This window comes from Saccostrea cucullata, unplaced genomic scaffold, assembly GCF_032062105.1.
Source record: "Saccostrea cucullata isolate Sc308-1 unplaced genomic scaffold, CSIRO_AGI_Scuc_v1 ctg496, whole genome shotgun sequence".
In the NCBI taxonomy this organism is placed as follows: Eukaryota; Metazoa; Mollusca; class Bivalvia; order Ostreida; family Ostreidae; genus Saccostrea; species Saccostrea cuccullata.
This window is the reverse complement of record NW_026930996.1, coordinates 385,870-401,196: the sequence shown is the minus strand read 5'-3', so window position 1 is coordinate 401,196 and position 15,327 is coordinate 385,870. Positions and strand designations below refer to the sequence as shown.

Sequence of the window (15,327 nt, the reverse complement as noted above, 5' to 3'; positions counted from 1 at the left end):
TATAAGTATTATAACAAGTCAATCAATTAAACTCTATTCAATACAGTATACCTTTACAATTCATCCAGATAATCCAAATTCAACATAATGTAGTTGTTGATATGTAAATAAGAATTTTAATTAGTTTTTGAAAAAAATGTATACAGCAAAACTTGTTTAGTACGAACACAGATATTGCGAATTCATGGATAACGTGAACTTATTTTGGATCCCCAGCTAAATAAATTAAAAAAATTCCTTATGCAGATATAGTGAATTATGGATATAGCGAATGAATTTCATAGGTCCCAGTGACTTCGTTATAAACCTGTTGTACTGTATTATTAATATTTTTTTTTTTACCATATTACCTGACCTGCTGTGAGACTGTCTGTATTTATCTGGGACGTGTTAGTCTATTGCTATTAAACTCTGCTTTGATGATAGGCCCCTGAGTGAAGGGAAGGCTCTGAAGGAGAAGTTTGATGCTATATTTGCCTCCACTCGATACGTCAAGGCCCTGGAAACCATCAGGAAGTTAAAACAGACACAGGACCAGGATCTTAAACTGTACAGACAGGATGTGACCCACCTTAAACAGCTGAAAGATAAATCTGAACAGGTAAAGAACTTAAATTTTGGATGTAGAAAGATGTATTTTGTTCATACATGTATTTTGTATCCGTGTAGATTTGAAATTTGATAAAATATCGAACAGCAATAATTTGAAAAATCCATTTACTACAAATATAAGTAGAGCAAACATGAACCTATTTTTAAAATTTTTTTTTTCCTGTATTACCACTGGGCCAGGAAAAAAAAACTTGTGGGAAAGCTTCCAGACATAGTGTAGGTATTAAATTGTTCAGGACAAAGCCCCAAGGGATGAGTAGTGCCACAATTATGTATCAAAGTTTACATGGAGACTACTGTAGATTCCTAAATATACGTATGGAATTAATTATCTCGTAATTTCGTGAGAAGCACCACACATGAAATAAAATTACTTGCCTTTATTTTTAGGGTGCTGATACAGTATCTAAGTAAAATCTCTTGACCAACCGTCCATTCACAAATTATTCTCACGATTTGAGGTCGAAGAGCCCATTCGCAAAAATAAGTACTCACAAAAAAATAGGAATCTACAGTATATACAAAAAAAAGATAAAAATCTTCTCAAAAACCACTGGACCAGAAAAAAATAAATGGGATGAGAAAGTGAAGGAGTTGATGTATTGTCCTTATGATTCCTCTTTTATAGCTTGAAGCTGACAAAAATGAAAAAGACACAAAAATGAAGGCATGTAGAGAAACAGTAGAGAAGATCGAAGCCAAGTTAGAACCAGTTGTAGTAAGTATCAGTCACTTAAACTAAGTCAACACAAGTCAATTACAGTAGGAAATAGTGAGTCAGTTTCATTCAGTAAAAGGAAGTCAGTTACATAGTTACATTCAACTTCTGTGCAGACTTGTCGAAATTTTTTAATCACTGTCAGACATTTGGTCTGACAAAGTCGAATGATTGGTCGGACCAGTCAAACTTTTGTCAGACCAGATACTTGTACCTTATTTTGACGTTGAGAAAGTCATATGAATAACATCATCAAAATGCCCCTTATTATTTTCAATAGCCTTCAATCTAACAAGTTTCCTTTCTTAGGATAGAGAGTCTTTAACATAGACATAAATGACATGTTTTACGACTTTGTTATAACAAATTTACTTGGCCATCGACAATATGCCGCGTACGCGGCCATTTTTTCTGTGTTTGTGACCTTTAACTATGCATCCCGATCCCGACCTTTATCAAATTTGCATTACGCTCAAGTTTTTTCAAACGGTCATCTGGACCGACGTTTTCTTAAATGTTATCGGTCCAGACAAATTTTTACCGGCCTTGCCGACTGGACCGACGGATTTTGACAAGTCTGCTGTGTGAATGTGATAACTTAAGCCATAACTAACACTCATGTATAATGAATCTTACTTAACGAGGCTGGGGTGTGGCAGCCATTTTAAGACTATTTTTATCTCCTTTAAAACAAGAGCTCCATATAAAGATATAAAATATGGTCAAATTTTAAAACTAAAATATATGAATTTTTTCTTTGCCAAATGATAATTGACAGCTTAAGACACCGTAAGTAAAAAAATAAGTTAAATCTGGTGGTTAATTTATGATTAATTTGTTGACCCCCTAGCCTCCTTAAATTCTGCTATAGAAAGTATCTTAATGACCCTTGCCAGTTTTTTCCAAGTCAATTTCTCATAGAGAGTTTAAGTAGGTCATTAACTAAAAGTTATAGTCTAGTGAGTCAATTACATACAATCAGTTATGCTTAGTCAGTAACATACAATCAGTTATGCTAAGTCAATAACATACAGTCAGTTATACTAAGTCAATAACATACAATCAGTTATACTAAGTCTATAACACACAATCAATTATGCTAAGTCAATAACATACAATCAGTTATACTAAGTCTATAACATACAGTCAGTTATACTAAGTCAATAACATACAATCAGTTATACTAAGTCAGTAACATACAATCATGCTAAGTCAGTAACATACAATCAGTTATGCTAAGTCAATAACATACAGTCAGTTATGCTAAGTCAGTAACATTCAATCAGTTATACTAAGTCAATAACATACAATCAGTTATACTAAGTCAATAACATACAGTCAGTTATACTAAGTCAATAACATACAATCAGTTATGCTAAGTCAATAACATACAGTCAGTTATACTAAGTCAATAACATATCAGTTATACTAAGTCAATAACATACAATCAGTTATGCTAAGTCAATAACATACAGTCAGTTATGCTAAGTCAATAACATACAATCAATTATGCTTAGTCAATAACATACAATCAGTTATACTAAGTCAGTAACATACAATCATGCTAAGTCAGTAACATACAATCAGTTATGCTTAGTCAACTACATACAGTCAGTTACACTAATCAGTAACATACAATCAGTTATGCTAAGTCAGTAACATACAGTCAGTTATACTAAGTCAGTAACATACAGTCAGTTATACTAAGTCAGTAACATACAATCAGTTATACTAAGTCAATAACATATCAGTTATACTAAGTCAATAACATACAATCAGTTATACTAAGTCAATAACATACAGTCAGTTATGCTAAGTCAATAACATACAGTCAGTTATGCTAAGTCAATAACATACAATCAGTTATACTAAGTCAATAACATACAATCAGTTATGCTAAGTCAATAACATACAGTCAGTTATACTAAGTCAATAACATACAATCAGTTATGCGTAGTCAATAACATACAGTCAGTTATACTAAGTCAGTAACATACAATTAGTTATGCTAAGTCAATAACATACAATCTAAGTCAATAACATATCAGTTATACTAAGTCAATAACATACAATCAGTTATACTAAGTCAACATACAGTCAGTTATACTAAGTCAACTAATAACTAATCTGATTGTGGAAAGGACTTATATAGGCAGTGCCTGCTGTCCAATCCAATTATGTTTATTCATAATAAAATATTGTTTAAATTAAATTAATAACATACAATCAATTATGCTTAGTCAATAACATACAGTCAGTTATACTAAGTCAATAACATACAATCAGTTATGCTAAGTCAATAACATACAATCAGTAATGCTAAGTCAATAACATACAATCAGTTATGCTAAGTCAATAACATACAGTCAGTTATACTAAGTCAATAACATACAATCAGTTATGCTTAGTCAATAACATACAGTCAGTTATACTAAGTCAATAACATACAATCAGTTATGCGTAGTCAATAACATACAGTCAGTTATACTAAGTCAGTAACATACAATCAGTTATGCTAAGTCAATAACATACAATCAGTTATGCTTAGTCAATAACATACAGTCAGTTATACTAAGTCAATAACATACAGTCAGTTATACTAAGTCAATAACATACAATCAGTTATGCTTAGTCAATAACGTACAGTCAGTTATACTAAGTCAATAACATACAGTCAGTTATACTAAGTCAATAACATATCAGTTATACTAAGTCAATAATATACAATCAGTTATGCTAAGTCAATAACATACAATCAGTTATGCTAAGTCAATAACATGCAATTAGTTATGCTAAGTCAGTAACATACAATCAGTTATACTAAGTCAAATAACATACAATCAGTTATACTAAGTCAATAACATACAATCAGTTATACTATGTCAATAACATACAGTCAGTTATACTAAGTCAATAACATATCAGTTATACTAAGTCAATAACATACAATCAGTTATACTAAGTCAATAACATACAGTCAGTTATACTTAGTCAATAACATACAGTCATTTATGCTAAGTCAATAACATACAATCAGTTATGCTTAGTCAATAACATACAATCAGTTATACTAAGTCAATAACATACAGTCAGTTATACTTAGTCAATAACATACAATCAGTTATGCTTAGTCAATTACATACAGTCAGTTACACTAAGTCAGTAACATACAATCAGTTATGCTAAGTCAGTAACATACAGTCAGTTATACTAAGTCAGTAACATACAGTCAGTTATACTAAGTCAGTGACATACAATCAGTTATACTAAGTCAATAACATACAGTCAGTTATGCTAAGTCAATAACATACAATCAGTTATGCTAAGTCAATAACATACAATCAGTTATGCTAAGTCAATAACATACAATCAGTTATGCTAAGTCAATAACATACAGTCAGTTATACTAAGTCAATAACATACAATCAGTTATGCGTAGTCAATAACATACAGTCAGTTATACTAAGTCAATAACATACAATCAGTTATGCTAAGTCAGTAACATACAATCAGTTATGCTTAGTCAATAGCATACAGTCAGTTATACTAAGTCAATAACATACAATCAGTTATGCTAAGTCAATAACATACAATCAGTAATGCTAAGTCAATAACATACAATCAGTTATGCTAAGTCAGTAACATACAGTCAGTTATACTAAGTCAATAACATACAATCAGTTATGCTTAGTCAATAACATACAGTAAGTTATACTAAGTCAATAACATACAGTCAGTTATGCTAAGTCAATAACATACAATCAGTTGTGCTAAGTCAGTAACATACAATCAGTTATGCTAAGTCAGTAACATACAATCAGTTATGCTAAGTCAGTAACATACAATCAATTATGCTAAGTCAAGAACATACAATCAGTAATGCTAAGTCAAGAACAAACAATCTGTTATGCTAAGTCAATAACATACAATCAATTATATTAAGTCAAGGACAAACAATCTGTTATGCTAAGTCAATAACATACAATCAGTTATATTAAGTCAAGAACAAACAATCTGTTATGCTAAGTCAATAACATACAATCAATAATGCTAAGTCAATAACTTTCAATCAGTTATGCTAAGTCAACAACATACAATAAATTATGCTACGTCAATAACATACAGACAGTTATACTTAATCATTAACTGTTTACAGGAGAAGCTTTACCAGATCGGGAACCAGTCAGACAAGATTTACAGAATACAGACCAATATAGGCATGTATAAACTGTGTCACAGTCCTCTCAGTACTACAATTAATACAGACCAATATAGGCTTGTATAAACTGTGTCACAGTCCTCTCAGTACTACAATTAATACAGACCAATATAGGCATGTATAAACTGTGTCACAGTCCTCTCAGTACTACAATTAATACAGACCAATATAGGCTTGTATAAACTGTGTCACAGTCCTCTCAGTACTACAATTAATACAGACCAATATAGGCATGTATAAACTGTGTCACAGTCCTCTCAGTACTACAATTAATACAGACCAATATAGGCATGTATAAACTGTGTCACAGTCCTCTCAGTACTACAATTAATACAGACCAATATAGGCATGTATAAACTGTGTCACAGTCCTCTCAGTACTACAATTAATACAGACCAATATAGGCTTGTATAAACTGTGTCACAGTCCTCTCAGTACTACAATTAATACAGACCAATATAGGCTTGTATAAACTGTGTCACAGTGCATTGTGTGTTGAATGACTTCTTATTTAACGATATTCCATTTTTGCCCAAAATGGGCAGTCAAAGTGCAGACTCATTTTCAAGGTTAAAATACAAATATGTTTCTAAAAAATGTGACAAATACAAATATTATATCAGTTTTGTGACCTGAACATACTGAATTCAGCATACTCTAAAATAAGTTTATAATGGGGATAAAAATCCCAAAGCTATAAAGTCTGTCCATAATCAGATTGATATATTGATAATAATTTTGCTTATGTTCAAAACATATGGAGTGATCTTATTTACTGTACATAGACCTTATAAAGTGCTCATTTGTTTCTTTATGTATATTTACAGAAAAGTATAGAAGTGAAATGAAAATGATGGAGAACTCGGCTACAGAACTCAGAGGTCAAATCAAAAATGAATTTCAAGGTTGGCATTCATGATTCACATAGTCTGTACATAAACTTTTACACATAAATTTATTATGCAGGATCTTTTCAGAGAACTTTATTTGGTAATAACAATTATTTGCCCCCAAATCAAACATTGACGGAGAAATATTTAATTTTGTTCTTAAACAGGGGGATATATGCCGACTTCAAAGCACTGAATATTTTAATTAGCAATGACATATGTTTGAAATGATGTCACGAAAATGACGTAAATTTAAAATTTCTATGATTTCTACAGAAAAATGTATATACATGTATTACGTTGATATTTTGAGTAAAGATCACTGAGCGCAGGTCTGATCAGGCTCAATATTTTGATATAATTTGTGGAATGATAATATCAATAAAATATGTAAATATTGTTTCTGAGTAAACTTGCGCTCTTAAAGTTTTAAAGCTAAAATTGTTGAATTTTTGTCCGTTTTGTCCTCTTTCTAAAAAATGATATAAAATCAGACTAGTTTTTGACGTCATAAAAACAAAAATTGTCAATAAACTACTTTGAAACTATAATGTTCTGTTAATTTATATTTCTTATACAATTTATAGAATTCAGCATATTTCAAGAATTTTTCAAAATTTGACTTTTGTGGGGGCAAAGATATGCAGTATACCGCATATAGTTCTTTTACTCTAAAGAGAAATGACATAAATCCTGTATAAATGTGTTAGGGTATTCTGATGTGTGTACCTGATATTTATCAGGATATTTCTGGCCATTCTCTGTAAATTATTTGTCTATTGTCTATTTCTTTAGTTCATGTATTTATCAGGTTCTATGGAGGAGCTAAAGAAGGCGATCGCAGAGTTTGAGAATATGGTACAGGAGAGACAAGAGACAGTAGAACAGGTATGCTCAGTTATATTTCCTATTTTTGGCTGGTTTAAGACATGTTTACTACAGTAAAACATGTTTAGTATGAACACAGATATTGTGCATTGATGAATAAAGTGGAGTTTTCTTGGATCCCCAACTTTGAAAATTATACGAATTCCCTATACAGATATTACGAATTACAGATATAGCAAAGTAATTTCACAGGGCCCAGTGACTTCATTATAACCATGTTTTACTGTACCGATATATATCACCAGTTTTCTGTAAATGTAACTCTCAGATTTTTTTTCAAATGTAGATAAGAAGCAAAAATTATTATGTAAAATACATGTTAAGGAGGTAAATGCTTCAAGTATTTTTTATGAAATAATTATAAAGCATTTTTTCCTTTGTGTCCTTAGTTTCAGTTGCTTCAAAGAGAACTAAACAAGGAGCTGGAAAAACTAGGTCAGGAGCGCGGTAATTTGTTGATGGAAGTCGGAAAACTGGAGCAAGAGTCAGAGGTGGGTATATCTTTCCTGGCCAGTCCCAAAATCATTGTTAATTTCAGCTCATCTGAGCCGAAGACTCAAGTGAGCTTTTTTGATTAAAATTTGTCTGTTGTCTGTCATCGTTGGCGTTGTAAACTTTTCACATTTTCATCTTCTCAAGAACACTGGGCCATTTTAAACCAAACTTGCGACAAAGCATCTTTGAGTGAAGGGGATTCAAGTTTGTTCAAAAGGAGAGCCACGCCCTCTTCCAAGGGGAGATAATTATGAATAAGAGTTGGGTATCGCAATCGAAAAATCATATTGCTATATATTGCAATATTATATTATGTATTGCTATATATCACAATATAAAATTTGTAATAAATTTTGCTTTTCATCAATTGTTAATTGAAATCACAAACTCAAATTACATGTATTCTTGAATTGATATGGCAGTTGCCTGATCGCATTGTGTCGACATAAGTGGCAAGATGAGTTTTTTGTGGCACAACTTTAAGAATCGCAATGTAATATTGAGACTTACTTTAACATGAAGGGGTTTCATGTAACAGCTGCCATCTTTTCACTTCTGACAGAGACATATAATAAGTCTCTGGTTTCTGATTCAGGTTGCTTGTCAGGCAAATAACTCTTTTTAGAACAATTTATAGCATATTGAACCCAAACCGGAATTCATAAAAAATCCCACTGGCACGATATGTATTGTGAAGAACGAAATCGGGATACACCTGTTGACCGGTAATGTCCCACAGCACCATTATGAATTAGATAAAATTAATGCCATCTTTTAAAAATCTTATTAAGAACCACTGGGCATGGAAAGACAAAACTCTTTTTCAAAATCTGAAATTTGTTAGAATGCAACCTTTTCAGCAGCAAAAAATGAGTTGGCGGAGTAGTACATGTAGTAAATTTAAATATAGAAATACTGTAGACGTACTTTTTTCCGCGGGGTCATAATTCCACGGAATCACAATTTCTGTTTAATCCGCAGGTAGAAAATTACGTGGATTTCTTAAACTGTCACTATATGCCTTACATTAATATTAAGTATGCTTGGACAAATTTCCGCGGAAAATTTGTGACCGCGTACATAGCGTAAATTAATACCACGCGGAAAAAAGTACTTCTACAGTAATACAAAATGGGGTAACATATGTGCATGTACTAAAAATTTGCTTGAATATCTTAATTTGTAAAGTACACATAATATTTTTAAATTTTGAAATACTAGGTAAAATCGCATAGCTTTAGATCAGATTGTTATAATCGATTGATTCTGACATTTGTACGTGTGAATTTTTTTACTAAGCTTTTTGTTGTTCTTGACTACTTAAAAAATGCTGTATAAACAGCTAGATAACATTAAAAGGGTTTCATGATTTATTTCAATGATTAATAATTATTTATGATAAAGCAAATTCTAGATCAAATAAAGATTTTAAAAGTGATGTTGAGGCCAGTTATCTTTGTTGTTTACAAATTTACTTCCCTTTGTTAGAAATAAAATACAACTTTAAAATACAACTTCTTAATTTGTAGCTTTCAATTCTGTAAATATTGTTTCTAAAGATTGAAACAAGTAAAAAAAATATCTGCAATTATTTGTACAGATGAGGTCATTTATCTTTTCTACAATACATTTTTTTGTTTGTTTCTTAATACTTGTTCAGTTTATTTAATTACTTAATTTCCGGATATTTGACTGCTTGATTTGTGTTGCATTCATATAGAATGTAAGAAGGCCATTGAAATGGAGTTTTCTTTAGTGTGGCTGTGTATATCAAATATTTCCATAACATTAAGACAAAATTTCTATTCATTCACAGCCCATAGTCCAAGGAGTGGTCTGTCAACCCTAACAGAATGAACTCGGTTGTACGATGCACTATGCTAGAGTGAGTGTGCCACCGATTTCATTCTGTTACGCTTGCCAGACCTCAGCCGTACTTAATTGAGGACTTCATTTTTATTTACATAATTTATTTTTGTAAATATATGTACAAAACATAAGTAATTTAATACATGAAATTTAATTTATTTTATACAAATGGTACAGTGATACAATGCAGGTAAAAATATATTTTTATAAAACGAAATGTAAATATGTTATATTTAAAACAGACATAAACCAGTTTTAAATCACAGATATTAGGATAAAAACCACGTCTTCAAAATCTCATAATTTGTAGCTCACCTGAACTAGAAGCTTCTCAGGTAATGTAAATAAAAGTTTGTTTAAATCTGCTAATCCCTGGGGACAGGGCGTGGCTATAATGGGTTATGAAAGTTTAACATAGGAATGTAAAGGAAATTTTTTTTAAAAAATCTTCTCAGAAACATCAGTGCCATGATTTATCATATATAAATGAATGCATCTCCAGATAATGTAGATTCAAGTCTGTTAAAATCATGACCCCCAGGTCTAGGGTGGTGCCAAAATGAAAGGAAAAAAAGCCTCACTAAGTGAAAGAAGCATTCTTAGTTAGTGTAGATTCAAGGTACCAGGGTAATTCAAATCATACATCCCACTTTTATGGGTAGCTTGGGACAATTTATGCAATTAATCATTCCAATACTGGATTATTTTTTTGCTTAGCCATAGTGCTCAGGTTAGCAATGTGACCCATGTGCCTGTTTTTAAATTAAGAATGATATTTTTTGTGACCCTCTATCCAGAAAACATTTAGCAGTAATTTAATGCTTAAATTTAAATTTACAAAATAATGGCTTATTCCCACAGTTTATTTTTGTCTCCCTGATATTAAGATATATATGCATCTTTTAAAATGTTTTGAGTTGTCTCCTAATAGAGATACAAAGACAACATGAAGAAAAGGGACGCTGAAATAAAGAAGCTTGCCACCAAGTATGATATTGAAGGTTAGTGGGCTTGTTTATAAAGGATGATATTGAAGGTTAGTGGACTTGTTTATAAAGGATGATATGGTAAATATTATAGTAATTGTACAATGACAAGTTACAAATACAATGGAACATCAAATCAAATATTAACTGGAGCTTGATAACTGTTTGCTACATGTTCTTGTATGGAAGGTTTATGGTTCGTTGGCTTGTTCATAAAAATGACCTCGTAAGTTATTTAGTTTTGTGAAAATTTTAAATTCCTTTGTAGGGTACAGTAGAGGGGAGATGTCTGATGAACAGTATCGAGCTTTCATGGACATCATGAGAACAAAAATAGAAAGTCTACTGGAGGATGGAAAAACGGTCAAAGTAAGTGCACAATAAGAAACACATCAGTGAGTTTTTAGATAGCAAAATTTTTGTCATACTGTTTTACCAGGATGATTCAGTAATGAAGAGTGTCCTCTAAATTGGCTCTTATACTTAACAGCTGTTTATTGTTTTATCAGGCAGACTATGAGGAGAAGGACACCACCATGCAGCAGAGATTGGATGAAGTCAGGGACAAAAAAACAAAAGTAGAACAGAACGAACGACTGAAAACTAACCTTATGGTAAGGGTGTAACCTGTGACATTCTGTTCAATAGGTTTCTTTAATGCTGTAAACTTTTTATTACAGGACTTTAATTTAAGTTTTAATGCTACCGTAAGATTTGCTTTGAATAACTAAAAAGAATATTTCTGTCGTGGATATCATTTCTTATCGGCTGAAATATGTTTTTTTTTAGCTTATTCAAGTTTATTCTGTGTCCATGCTAACGTTTTGTTTATTACCGGTACATATTTCTTTCTTGCCCATGCTGGCTTAAAGTTCAATTTTTTGTTGTTGATTTCTTGTTACTGGGAACACAGCTTAATGATATTATTTTTTTTTATTTGTTGATATGTTGTTACACGCTACACAACTTGATGATATATTTTGTTGTTGTTGATGTGTTGTTATAGTACTTCATGTTACATGTTTTCCCTAGTTGATGTGTTGTTAAAGAACATGATGTTATATTTTACAGACAGAGAATACCCAGAAGATTAAGCAGATTAACAGGAAACTGAGCGAGGTGGAGGCATCAGCTGGAAGGAGGGACCAGATCACCAGGGATCTCAAACGAGCGGTCAGTTAAACCAACAAACTTAACAGGGAATAATCCATAGTCATTTGGGGGGAGGGGGGGTCTCAAAACCATCAAACTTAACAGGGAATAATCCAAAGTCATTTGGGGGCGGGGGGGGTCTCAAACGAGCGGTCAGTTAAACCAACAAACTTAACAGGGAATAATCCAAAGTCATTTGGGGGGAGGGGGGGTCTCAAACGAGGGGTCGGTTAAACCATTAATTGTCCTATTGCATATGAGGGGCAGCTTTAAAGATTTCATGAGTAGTTTAAAATCATCATCAAAATTGATATATATTACAGGATATGGTTTGCCCAAAGAAATTTCCTCCTATAATAGTTTAAAATTTTAAGCAGTCCTTGAAAATTGTTGAAATATAATAATATCACATTTTCATCTGAAGTGAACTTTTCTGATTAAAATAAAGTCCTGCATTAGTCTGTAAACATATGGCCATTTTCTCAATAGTATCTGAAAAACTTAAAATTTCCAGGAACATGAGTTATCCACAACAGAGAAGTCGGTGAATGTAAATGAAATCAAAGAGAAGATTGAGTCGTTGTCAAAGGAGAAGTCTAAGTTGGACGCGGTTATCAGTGATCTCAGGTCAGTTGACAACCAGCTGGAATTCTGTAAAGACAGTCTACCTGAAGTTCCAGTGTTTATGGTTGTGTTGATTTTTTTTTCCTCAGCTCCGAGATGAACCGGCTCCACCTCCAGTCGAGTGCCCGCGCCCAGCTGGAGGTTCTGAAGAAAGACAAGACGACCAAGGAGGAACAGATCCGCAGATTGTACGTGTCAAGGGACATCACTTCATATAGATAATGATCGAGGATCAAATATGCTGGAGAGAACTTTAACTTGCTTTATAATATCAATTTGAAGCATTTCGATGCCTTAATGTCTCAGAGAAAATAACCGCTGTTGTATTGTTTTGAATCTGTATTGATTATAAGTACATGTGTGTTGTTTACAGGCGAGCTAAACAGGAAGACACTCTAAAGCACCTGCTAGGACACATGCCCGCGAGGAATGTACGAGGGGAATTAGATGAGTATATAGGGTAAGGTGTCTAAAGTGTTTCTTATTTCATACCAAAAATGTGTATGTCTGCATTATGTACATGTAGGTCATAGATAAAATATTGCAACAAATTGGGACAAGGGACACAAATCTTGGTTTTATAATTAAATAACTGCTATTTTTTTTCAGGAAGCAGACCGAATCAGTGAAGCGTTTGAGTCAGGAAATACAGACAAGTAAAAGCAAGCTGTCCAGTAAAGAGGCAGAGAAAAAGATGATTGGGTAATGTCCTACTTCAAGACTTCTGTAGCAGTGCACTGTAAACCAACTTTTATTCGTGTGTGAGAAATTTTTGCAAGAGCCTCACCATCGAGAATATTCTCACCACGAACAGGTCAATAAAGTCTCTGTGTCTATTAACAACAGATCCAACAGAAGGCTTGATCGCAAAAATTAATCATTGTGAACTAGTTTACCCCGACAAATTGTGAAATAAAGTCATCGCGAATAAAAGTTGTTTTACAGTAATGCACAGTAATTTACTTTGACAGAAATGGCTTTAACTCATAAGCTAGAGTGATCAAATGTTTTGTTTTTTTTCCAGGGAAACTCTGAAGAAAAAGGAAGAAGAATTTAAAAGTATGTCAGCTTGTTCTTATTTTAAGTAGCATGACAAGAAAATTCTGTCCAATTACTGTCCATATTGTTATTAACTTCTCAGTATTTAACAAAGTACATGTATGTAAAATTAATTGCATTTTTTGAGCCGAAGGCTATATTGAATGAAACTTTTCACATTTTCGACTTCTTCTCAAGTAATTTTGACTTGTGTGTTTTAAATTGTTAAAATGAAGGGACATATCCCCTCGGGGGAGATTGGGTTGGGTCATTAAAAAATCTTCTTCTCAAGAACCACTGGGCCAGTAAAGCTGAAACTTATGTGGAAGCATCCTGGGGTAGAGATTCTAAATTGTTCAAATCATGACCCCCGGGGGAAGGGCGGGGCCACAATGTGTATATAGGAAAAATCTTTGAAAATCTTCTTCTCAAGAACCACTGGGCCAGAAAAGCTGAAACTTATGTGGAAGCACCCTGGGGTAGTGTAGATACTAAATTGTTCAAATCATGACCCCCGGGGAAGGGCGGGGCCACAATGGGGTATCAAAGTTTTACATAGAAATATATAGGAAAAATCTTTGAAAATCTTCTTCTCAAGAACCACTGGGCCAGAAAAGCTGAAACTTATGTGGAAGCATCCTGGTATAATGTAGATTCTAAATTGTTCAAATCATGACCCCCGGGGGAAGGGCGGGGCCACAATGGGGAATCAAAGTTTTATATAGAAATATATAGGAAAAATCTTTGAAAATCTTCTTCTCAAGAACCACTGGGCCAGAAAAGCTGAAACTTATGTGGAATCATCTTGGTATAATGTAAAAATTGTTCACATCATGACCCCCGCCACAATGGGGAATCAAAGTTTTACATAGAAATATATATTGGAAAAATCTTTGAAAATCTTCTTCTCAAGAAATGGGCCAGAAAAGCTGAAACTTATGTGGAAGCACCCTGGGGTAGTGTAAATTCTAAATTGTACAAATCATGACCCCCGGGGGAAGGGCGGAGCCACAATGGGGTATCAATGTTTTACATAGAAATATATAGGAAAAACCTTTGAATAACTTCTTCTCAAGAACCACTGGGCCAGAAAAGCTGAAACTTATGTGGAAGCATCCTGGTATAATGTAGATTCTAAATTGTTCAAATCATGACCCCCGGGAGCACAATGGGGAATCAAAGTTTTATATAGAAATATATAGGAAAAATCTTTGAAAATCTTCTTCTCAAGAACCACTGGGCCAGAAAAGCTGAAACTTATGTGGAAGCATCTTGGTATAATGTAGATTCTAAAAATTGTTCACATCATGACCCCCGGGACACAATGGGGAATCAAAGTTTTACATAGAAATATATATTGGAAAAATCGTGAAAATCTTCTTCTCAAGAACCACTGGGCCAGAAAAGCTGAAACTTATGTGGAAGCATCCTGGTATAATGTAGATTCTAAATTGTTAAAATAATGACCCCTAGGGGAAGGGTGGGGCTACAATGGGGAATCAAAGTTTTTTATAGAAATATATAGGAAAAATCTTTGAAAATCTTCTTCTCAAGAACCACTGGGCCAGTAAAGCTGAAACTTATGTGGAAGCACCCTGGGGTAGTGTAGATTTTGTTCAAATCATGACCCCCGGGGGAAGGGCGGGGCCACAATGGGGTATCAAAGTTTTACATAGAAATATATAGGAAAAATCTTCTTCTTAAGAACCACTGGGCCAGAAAAGCTGAAACTTATGTGGAAGCATCCTGGTATAATGTAGATTCTAAATTGTTCAAATAATGACCCCCGGGTGAAGGGCGGGGCCACAATTTGGAATCAAAGTTTTATATAGAAAT

General features: G+C 33.2%; 1 protein-coding gene across 2 annotated transcripts in view; it reads left to right on the top strand.

Annotated features, from left to right (window-relative positions):
- Nucleotides 1-15,327, top strand: part of LOC134230964 (DNA repair protein RAD50-like) — a 33,207-nt gene that overhangs the window by 4,074 nt on the left and 13,806 nt on the right. For both annotated transcript variants that reach the window (XM_062712826.1, XM_062712825.1), the window contains exons 6-20: nt 427-601; nt 1,241-1,330; nt 5,487-5,547; nt 6,377-6,454; nt 7,251-7,327; nt 7,717-7,818; nt 10,623-10,692; nt 10,946-11,046; nt 11,187-11,291; nt 11,749-11,850; nt 12,344-12,456; nt 12,543-12,641; nt 12,827-12,913; nt 13,063-13,155; nt 13,478-13,512. In XM_062712826.1, coding sequence (XP_062568810.1) covers nt 427-601; nt 1,241-1,330; nt 5,487-5,547; nt 6,377-6,454; nt 7,251-7,327; nt 7,717-7,818; nt 10,623-10,692; nt 10,946-11,046; nt 11,187-11,291; nt 11,749-11,850; nt 12,344-12,456; nt 12,543-12,641; nt 12,827-12,913; nt 13,063-13,155; nt 13,478-13,512 — 1,388 coding nt within the window. The remainder of the gene's footprint in view (nt 1-426; nt 602-1,240; nt 1,331-5,486; nt 5,548-6,376; nt 6,455-7,250; nt 7,328-7,716; nt 7,819-10,622; nt 10,693-10,945; nt 11,047-11,186; nt 11,292-11,748; nt 11,851-12,343; nt 12,457-12,542; nt 12,642-12,826; nt 12,914-13,062; nt 13,156-13,477; nt 13,513-15,327) is intronic.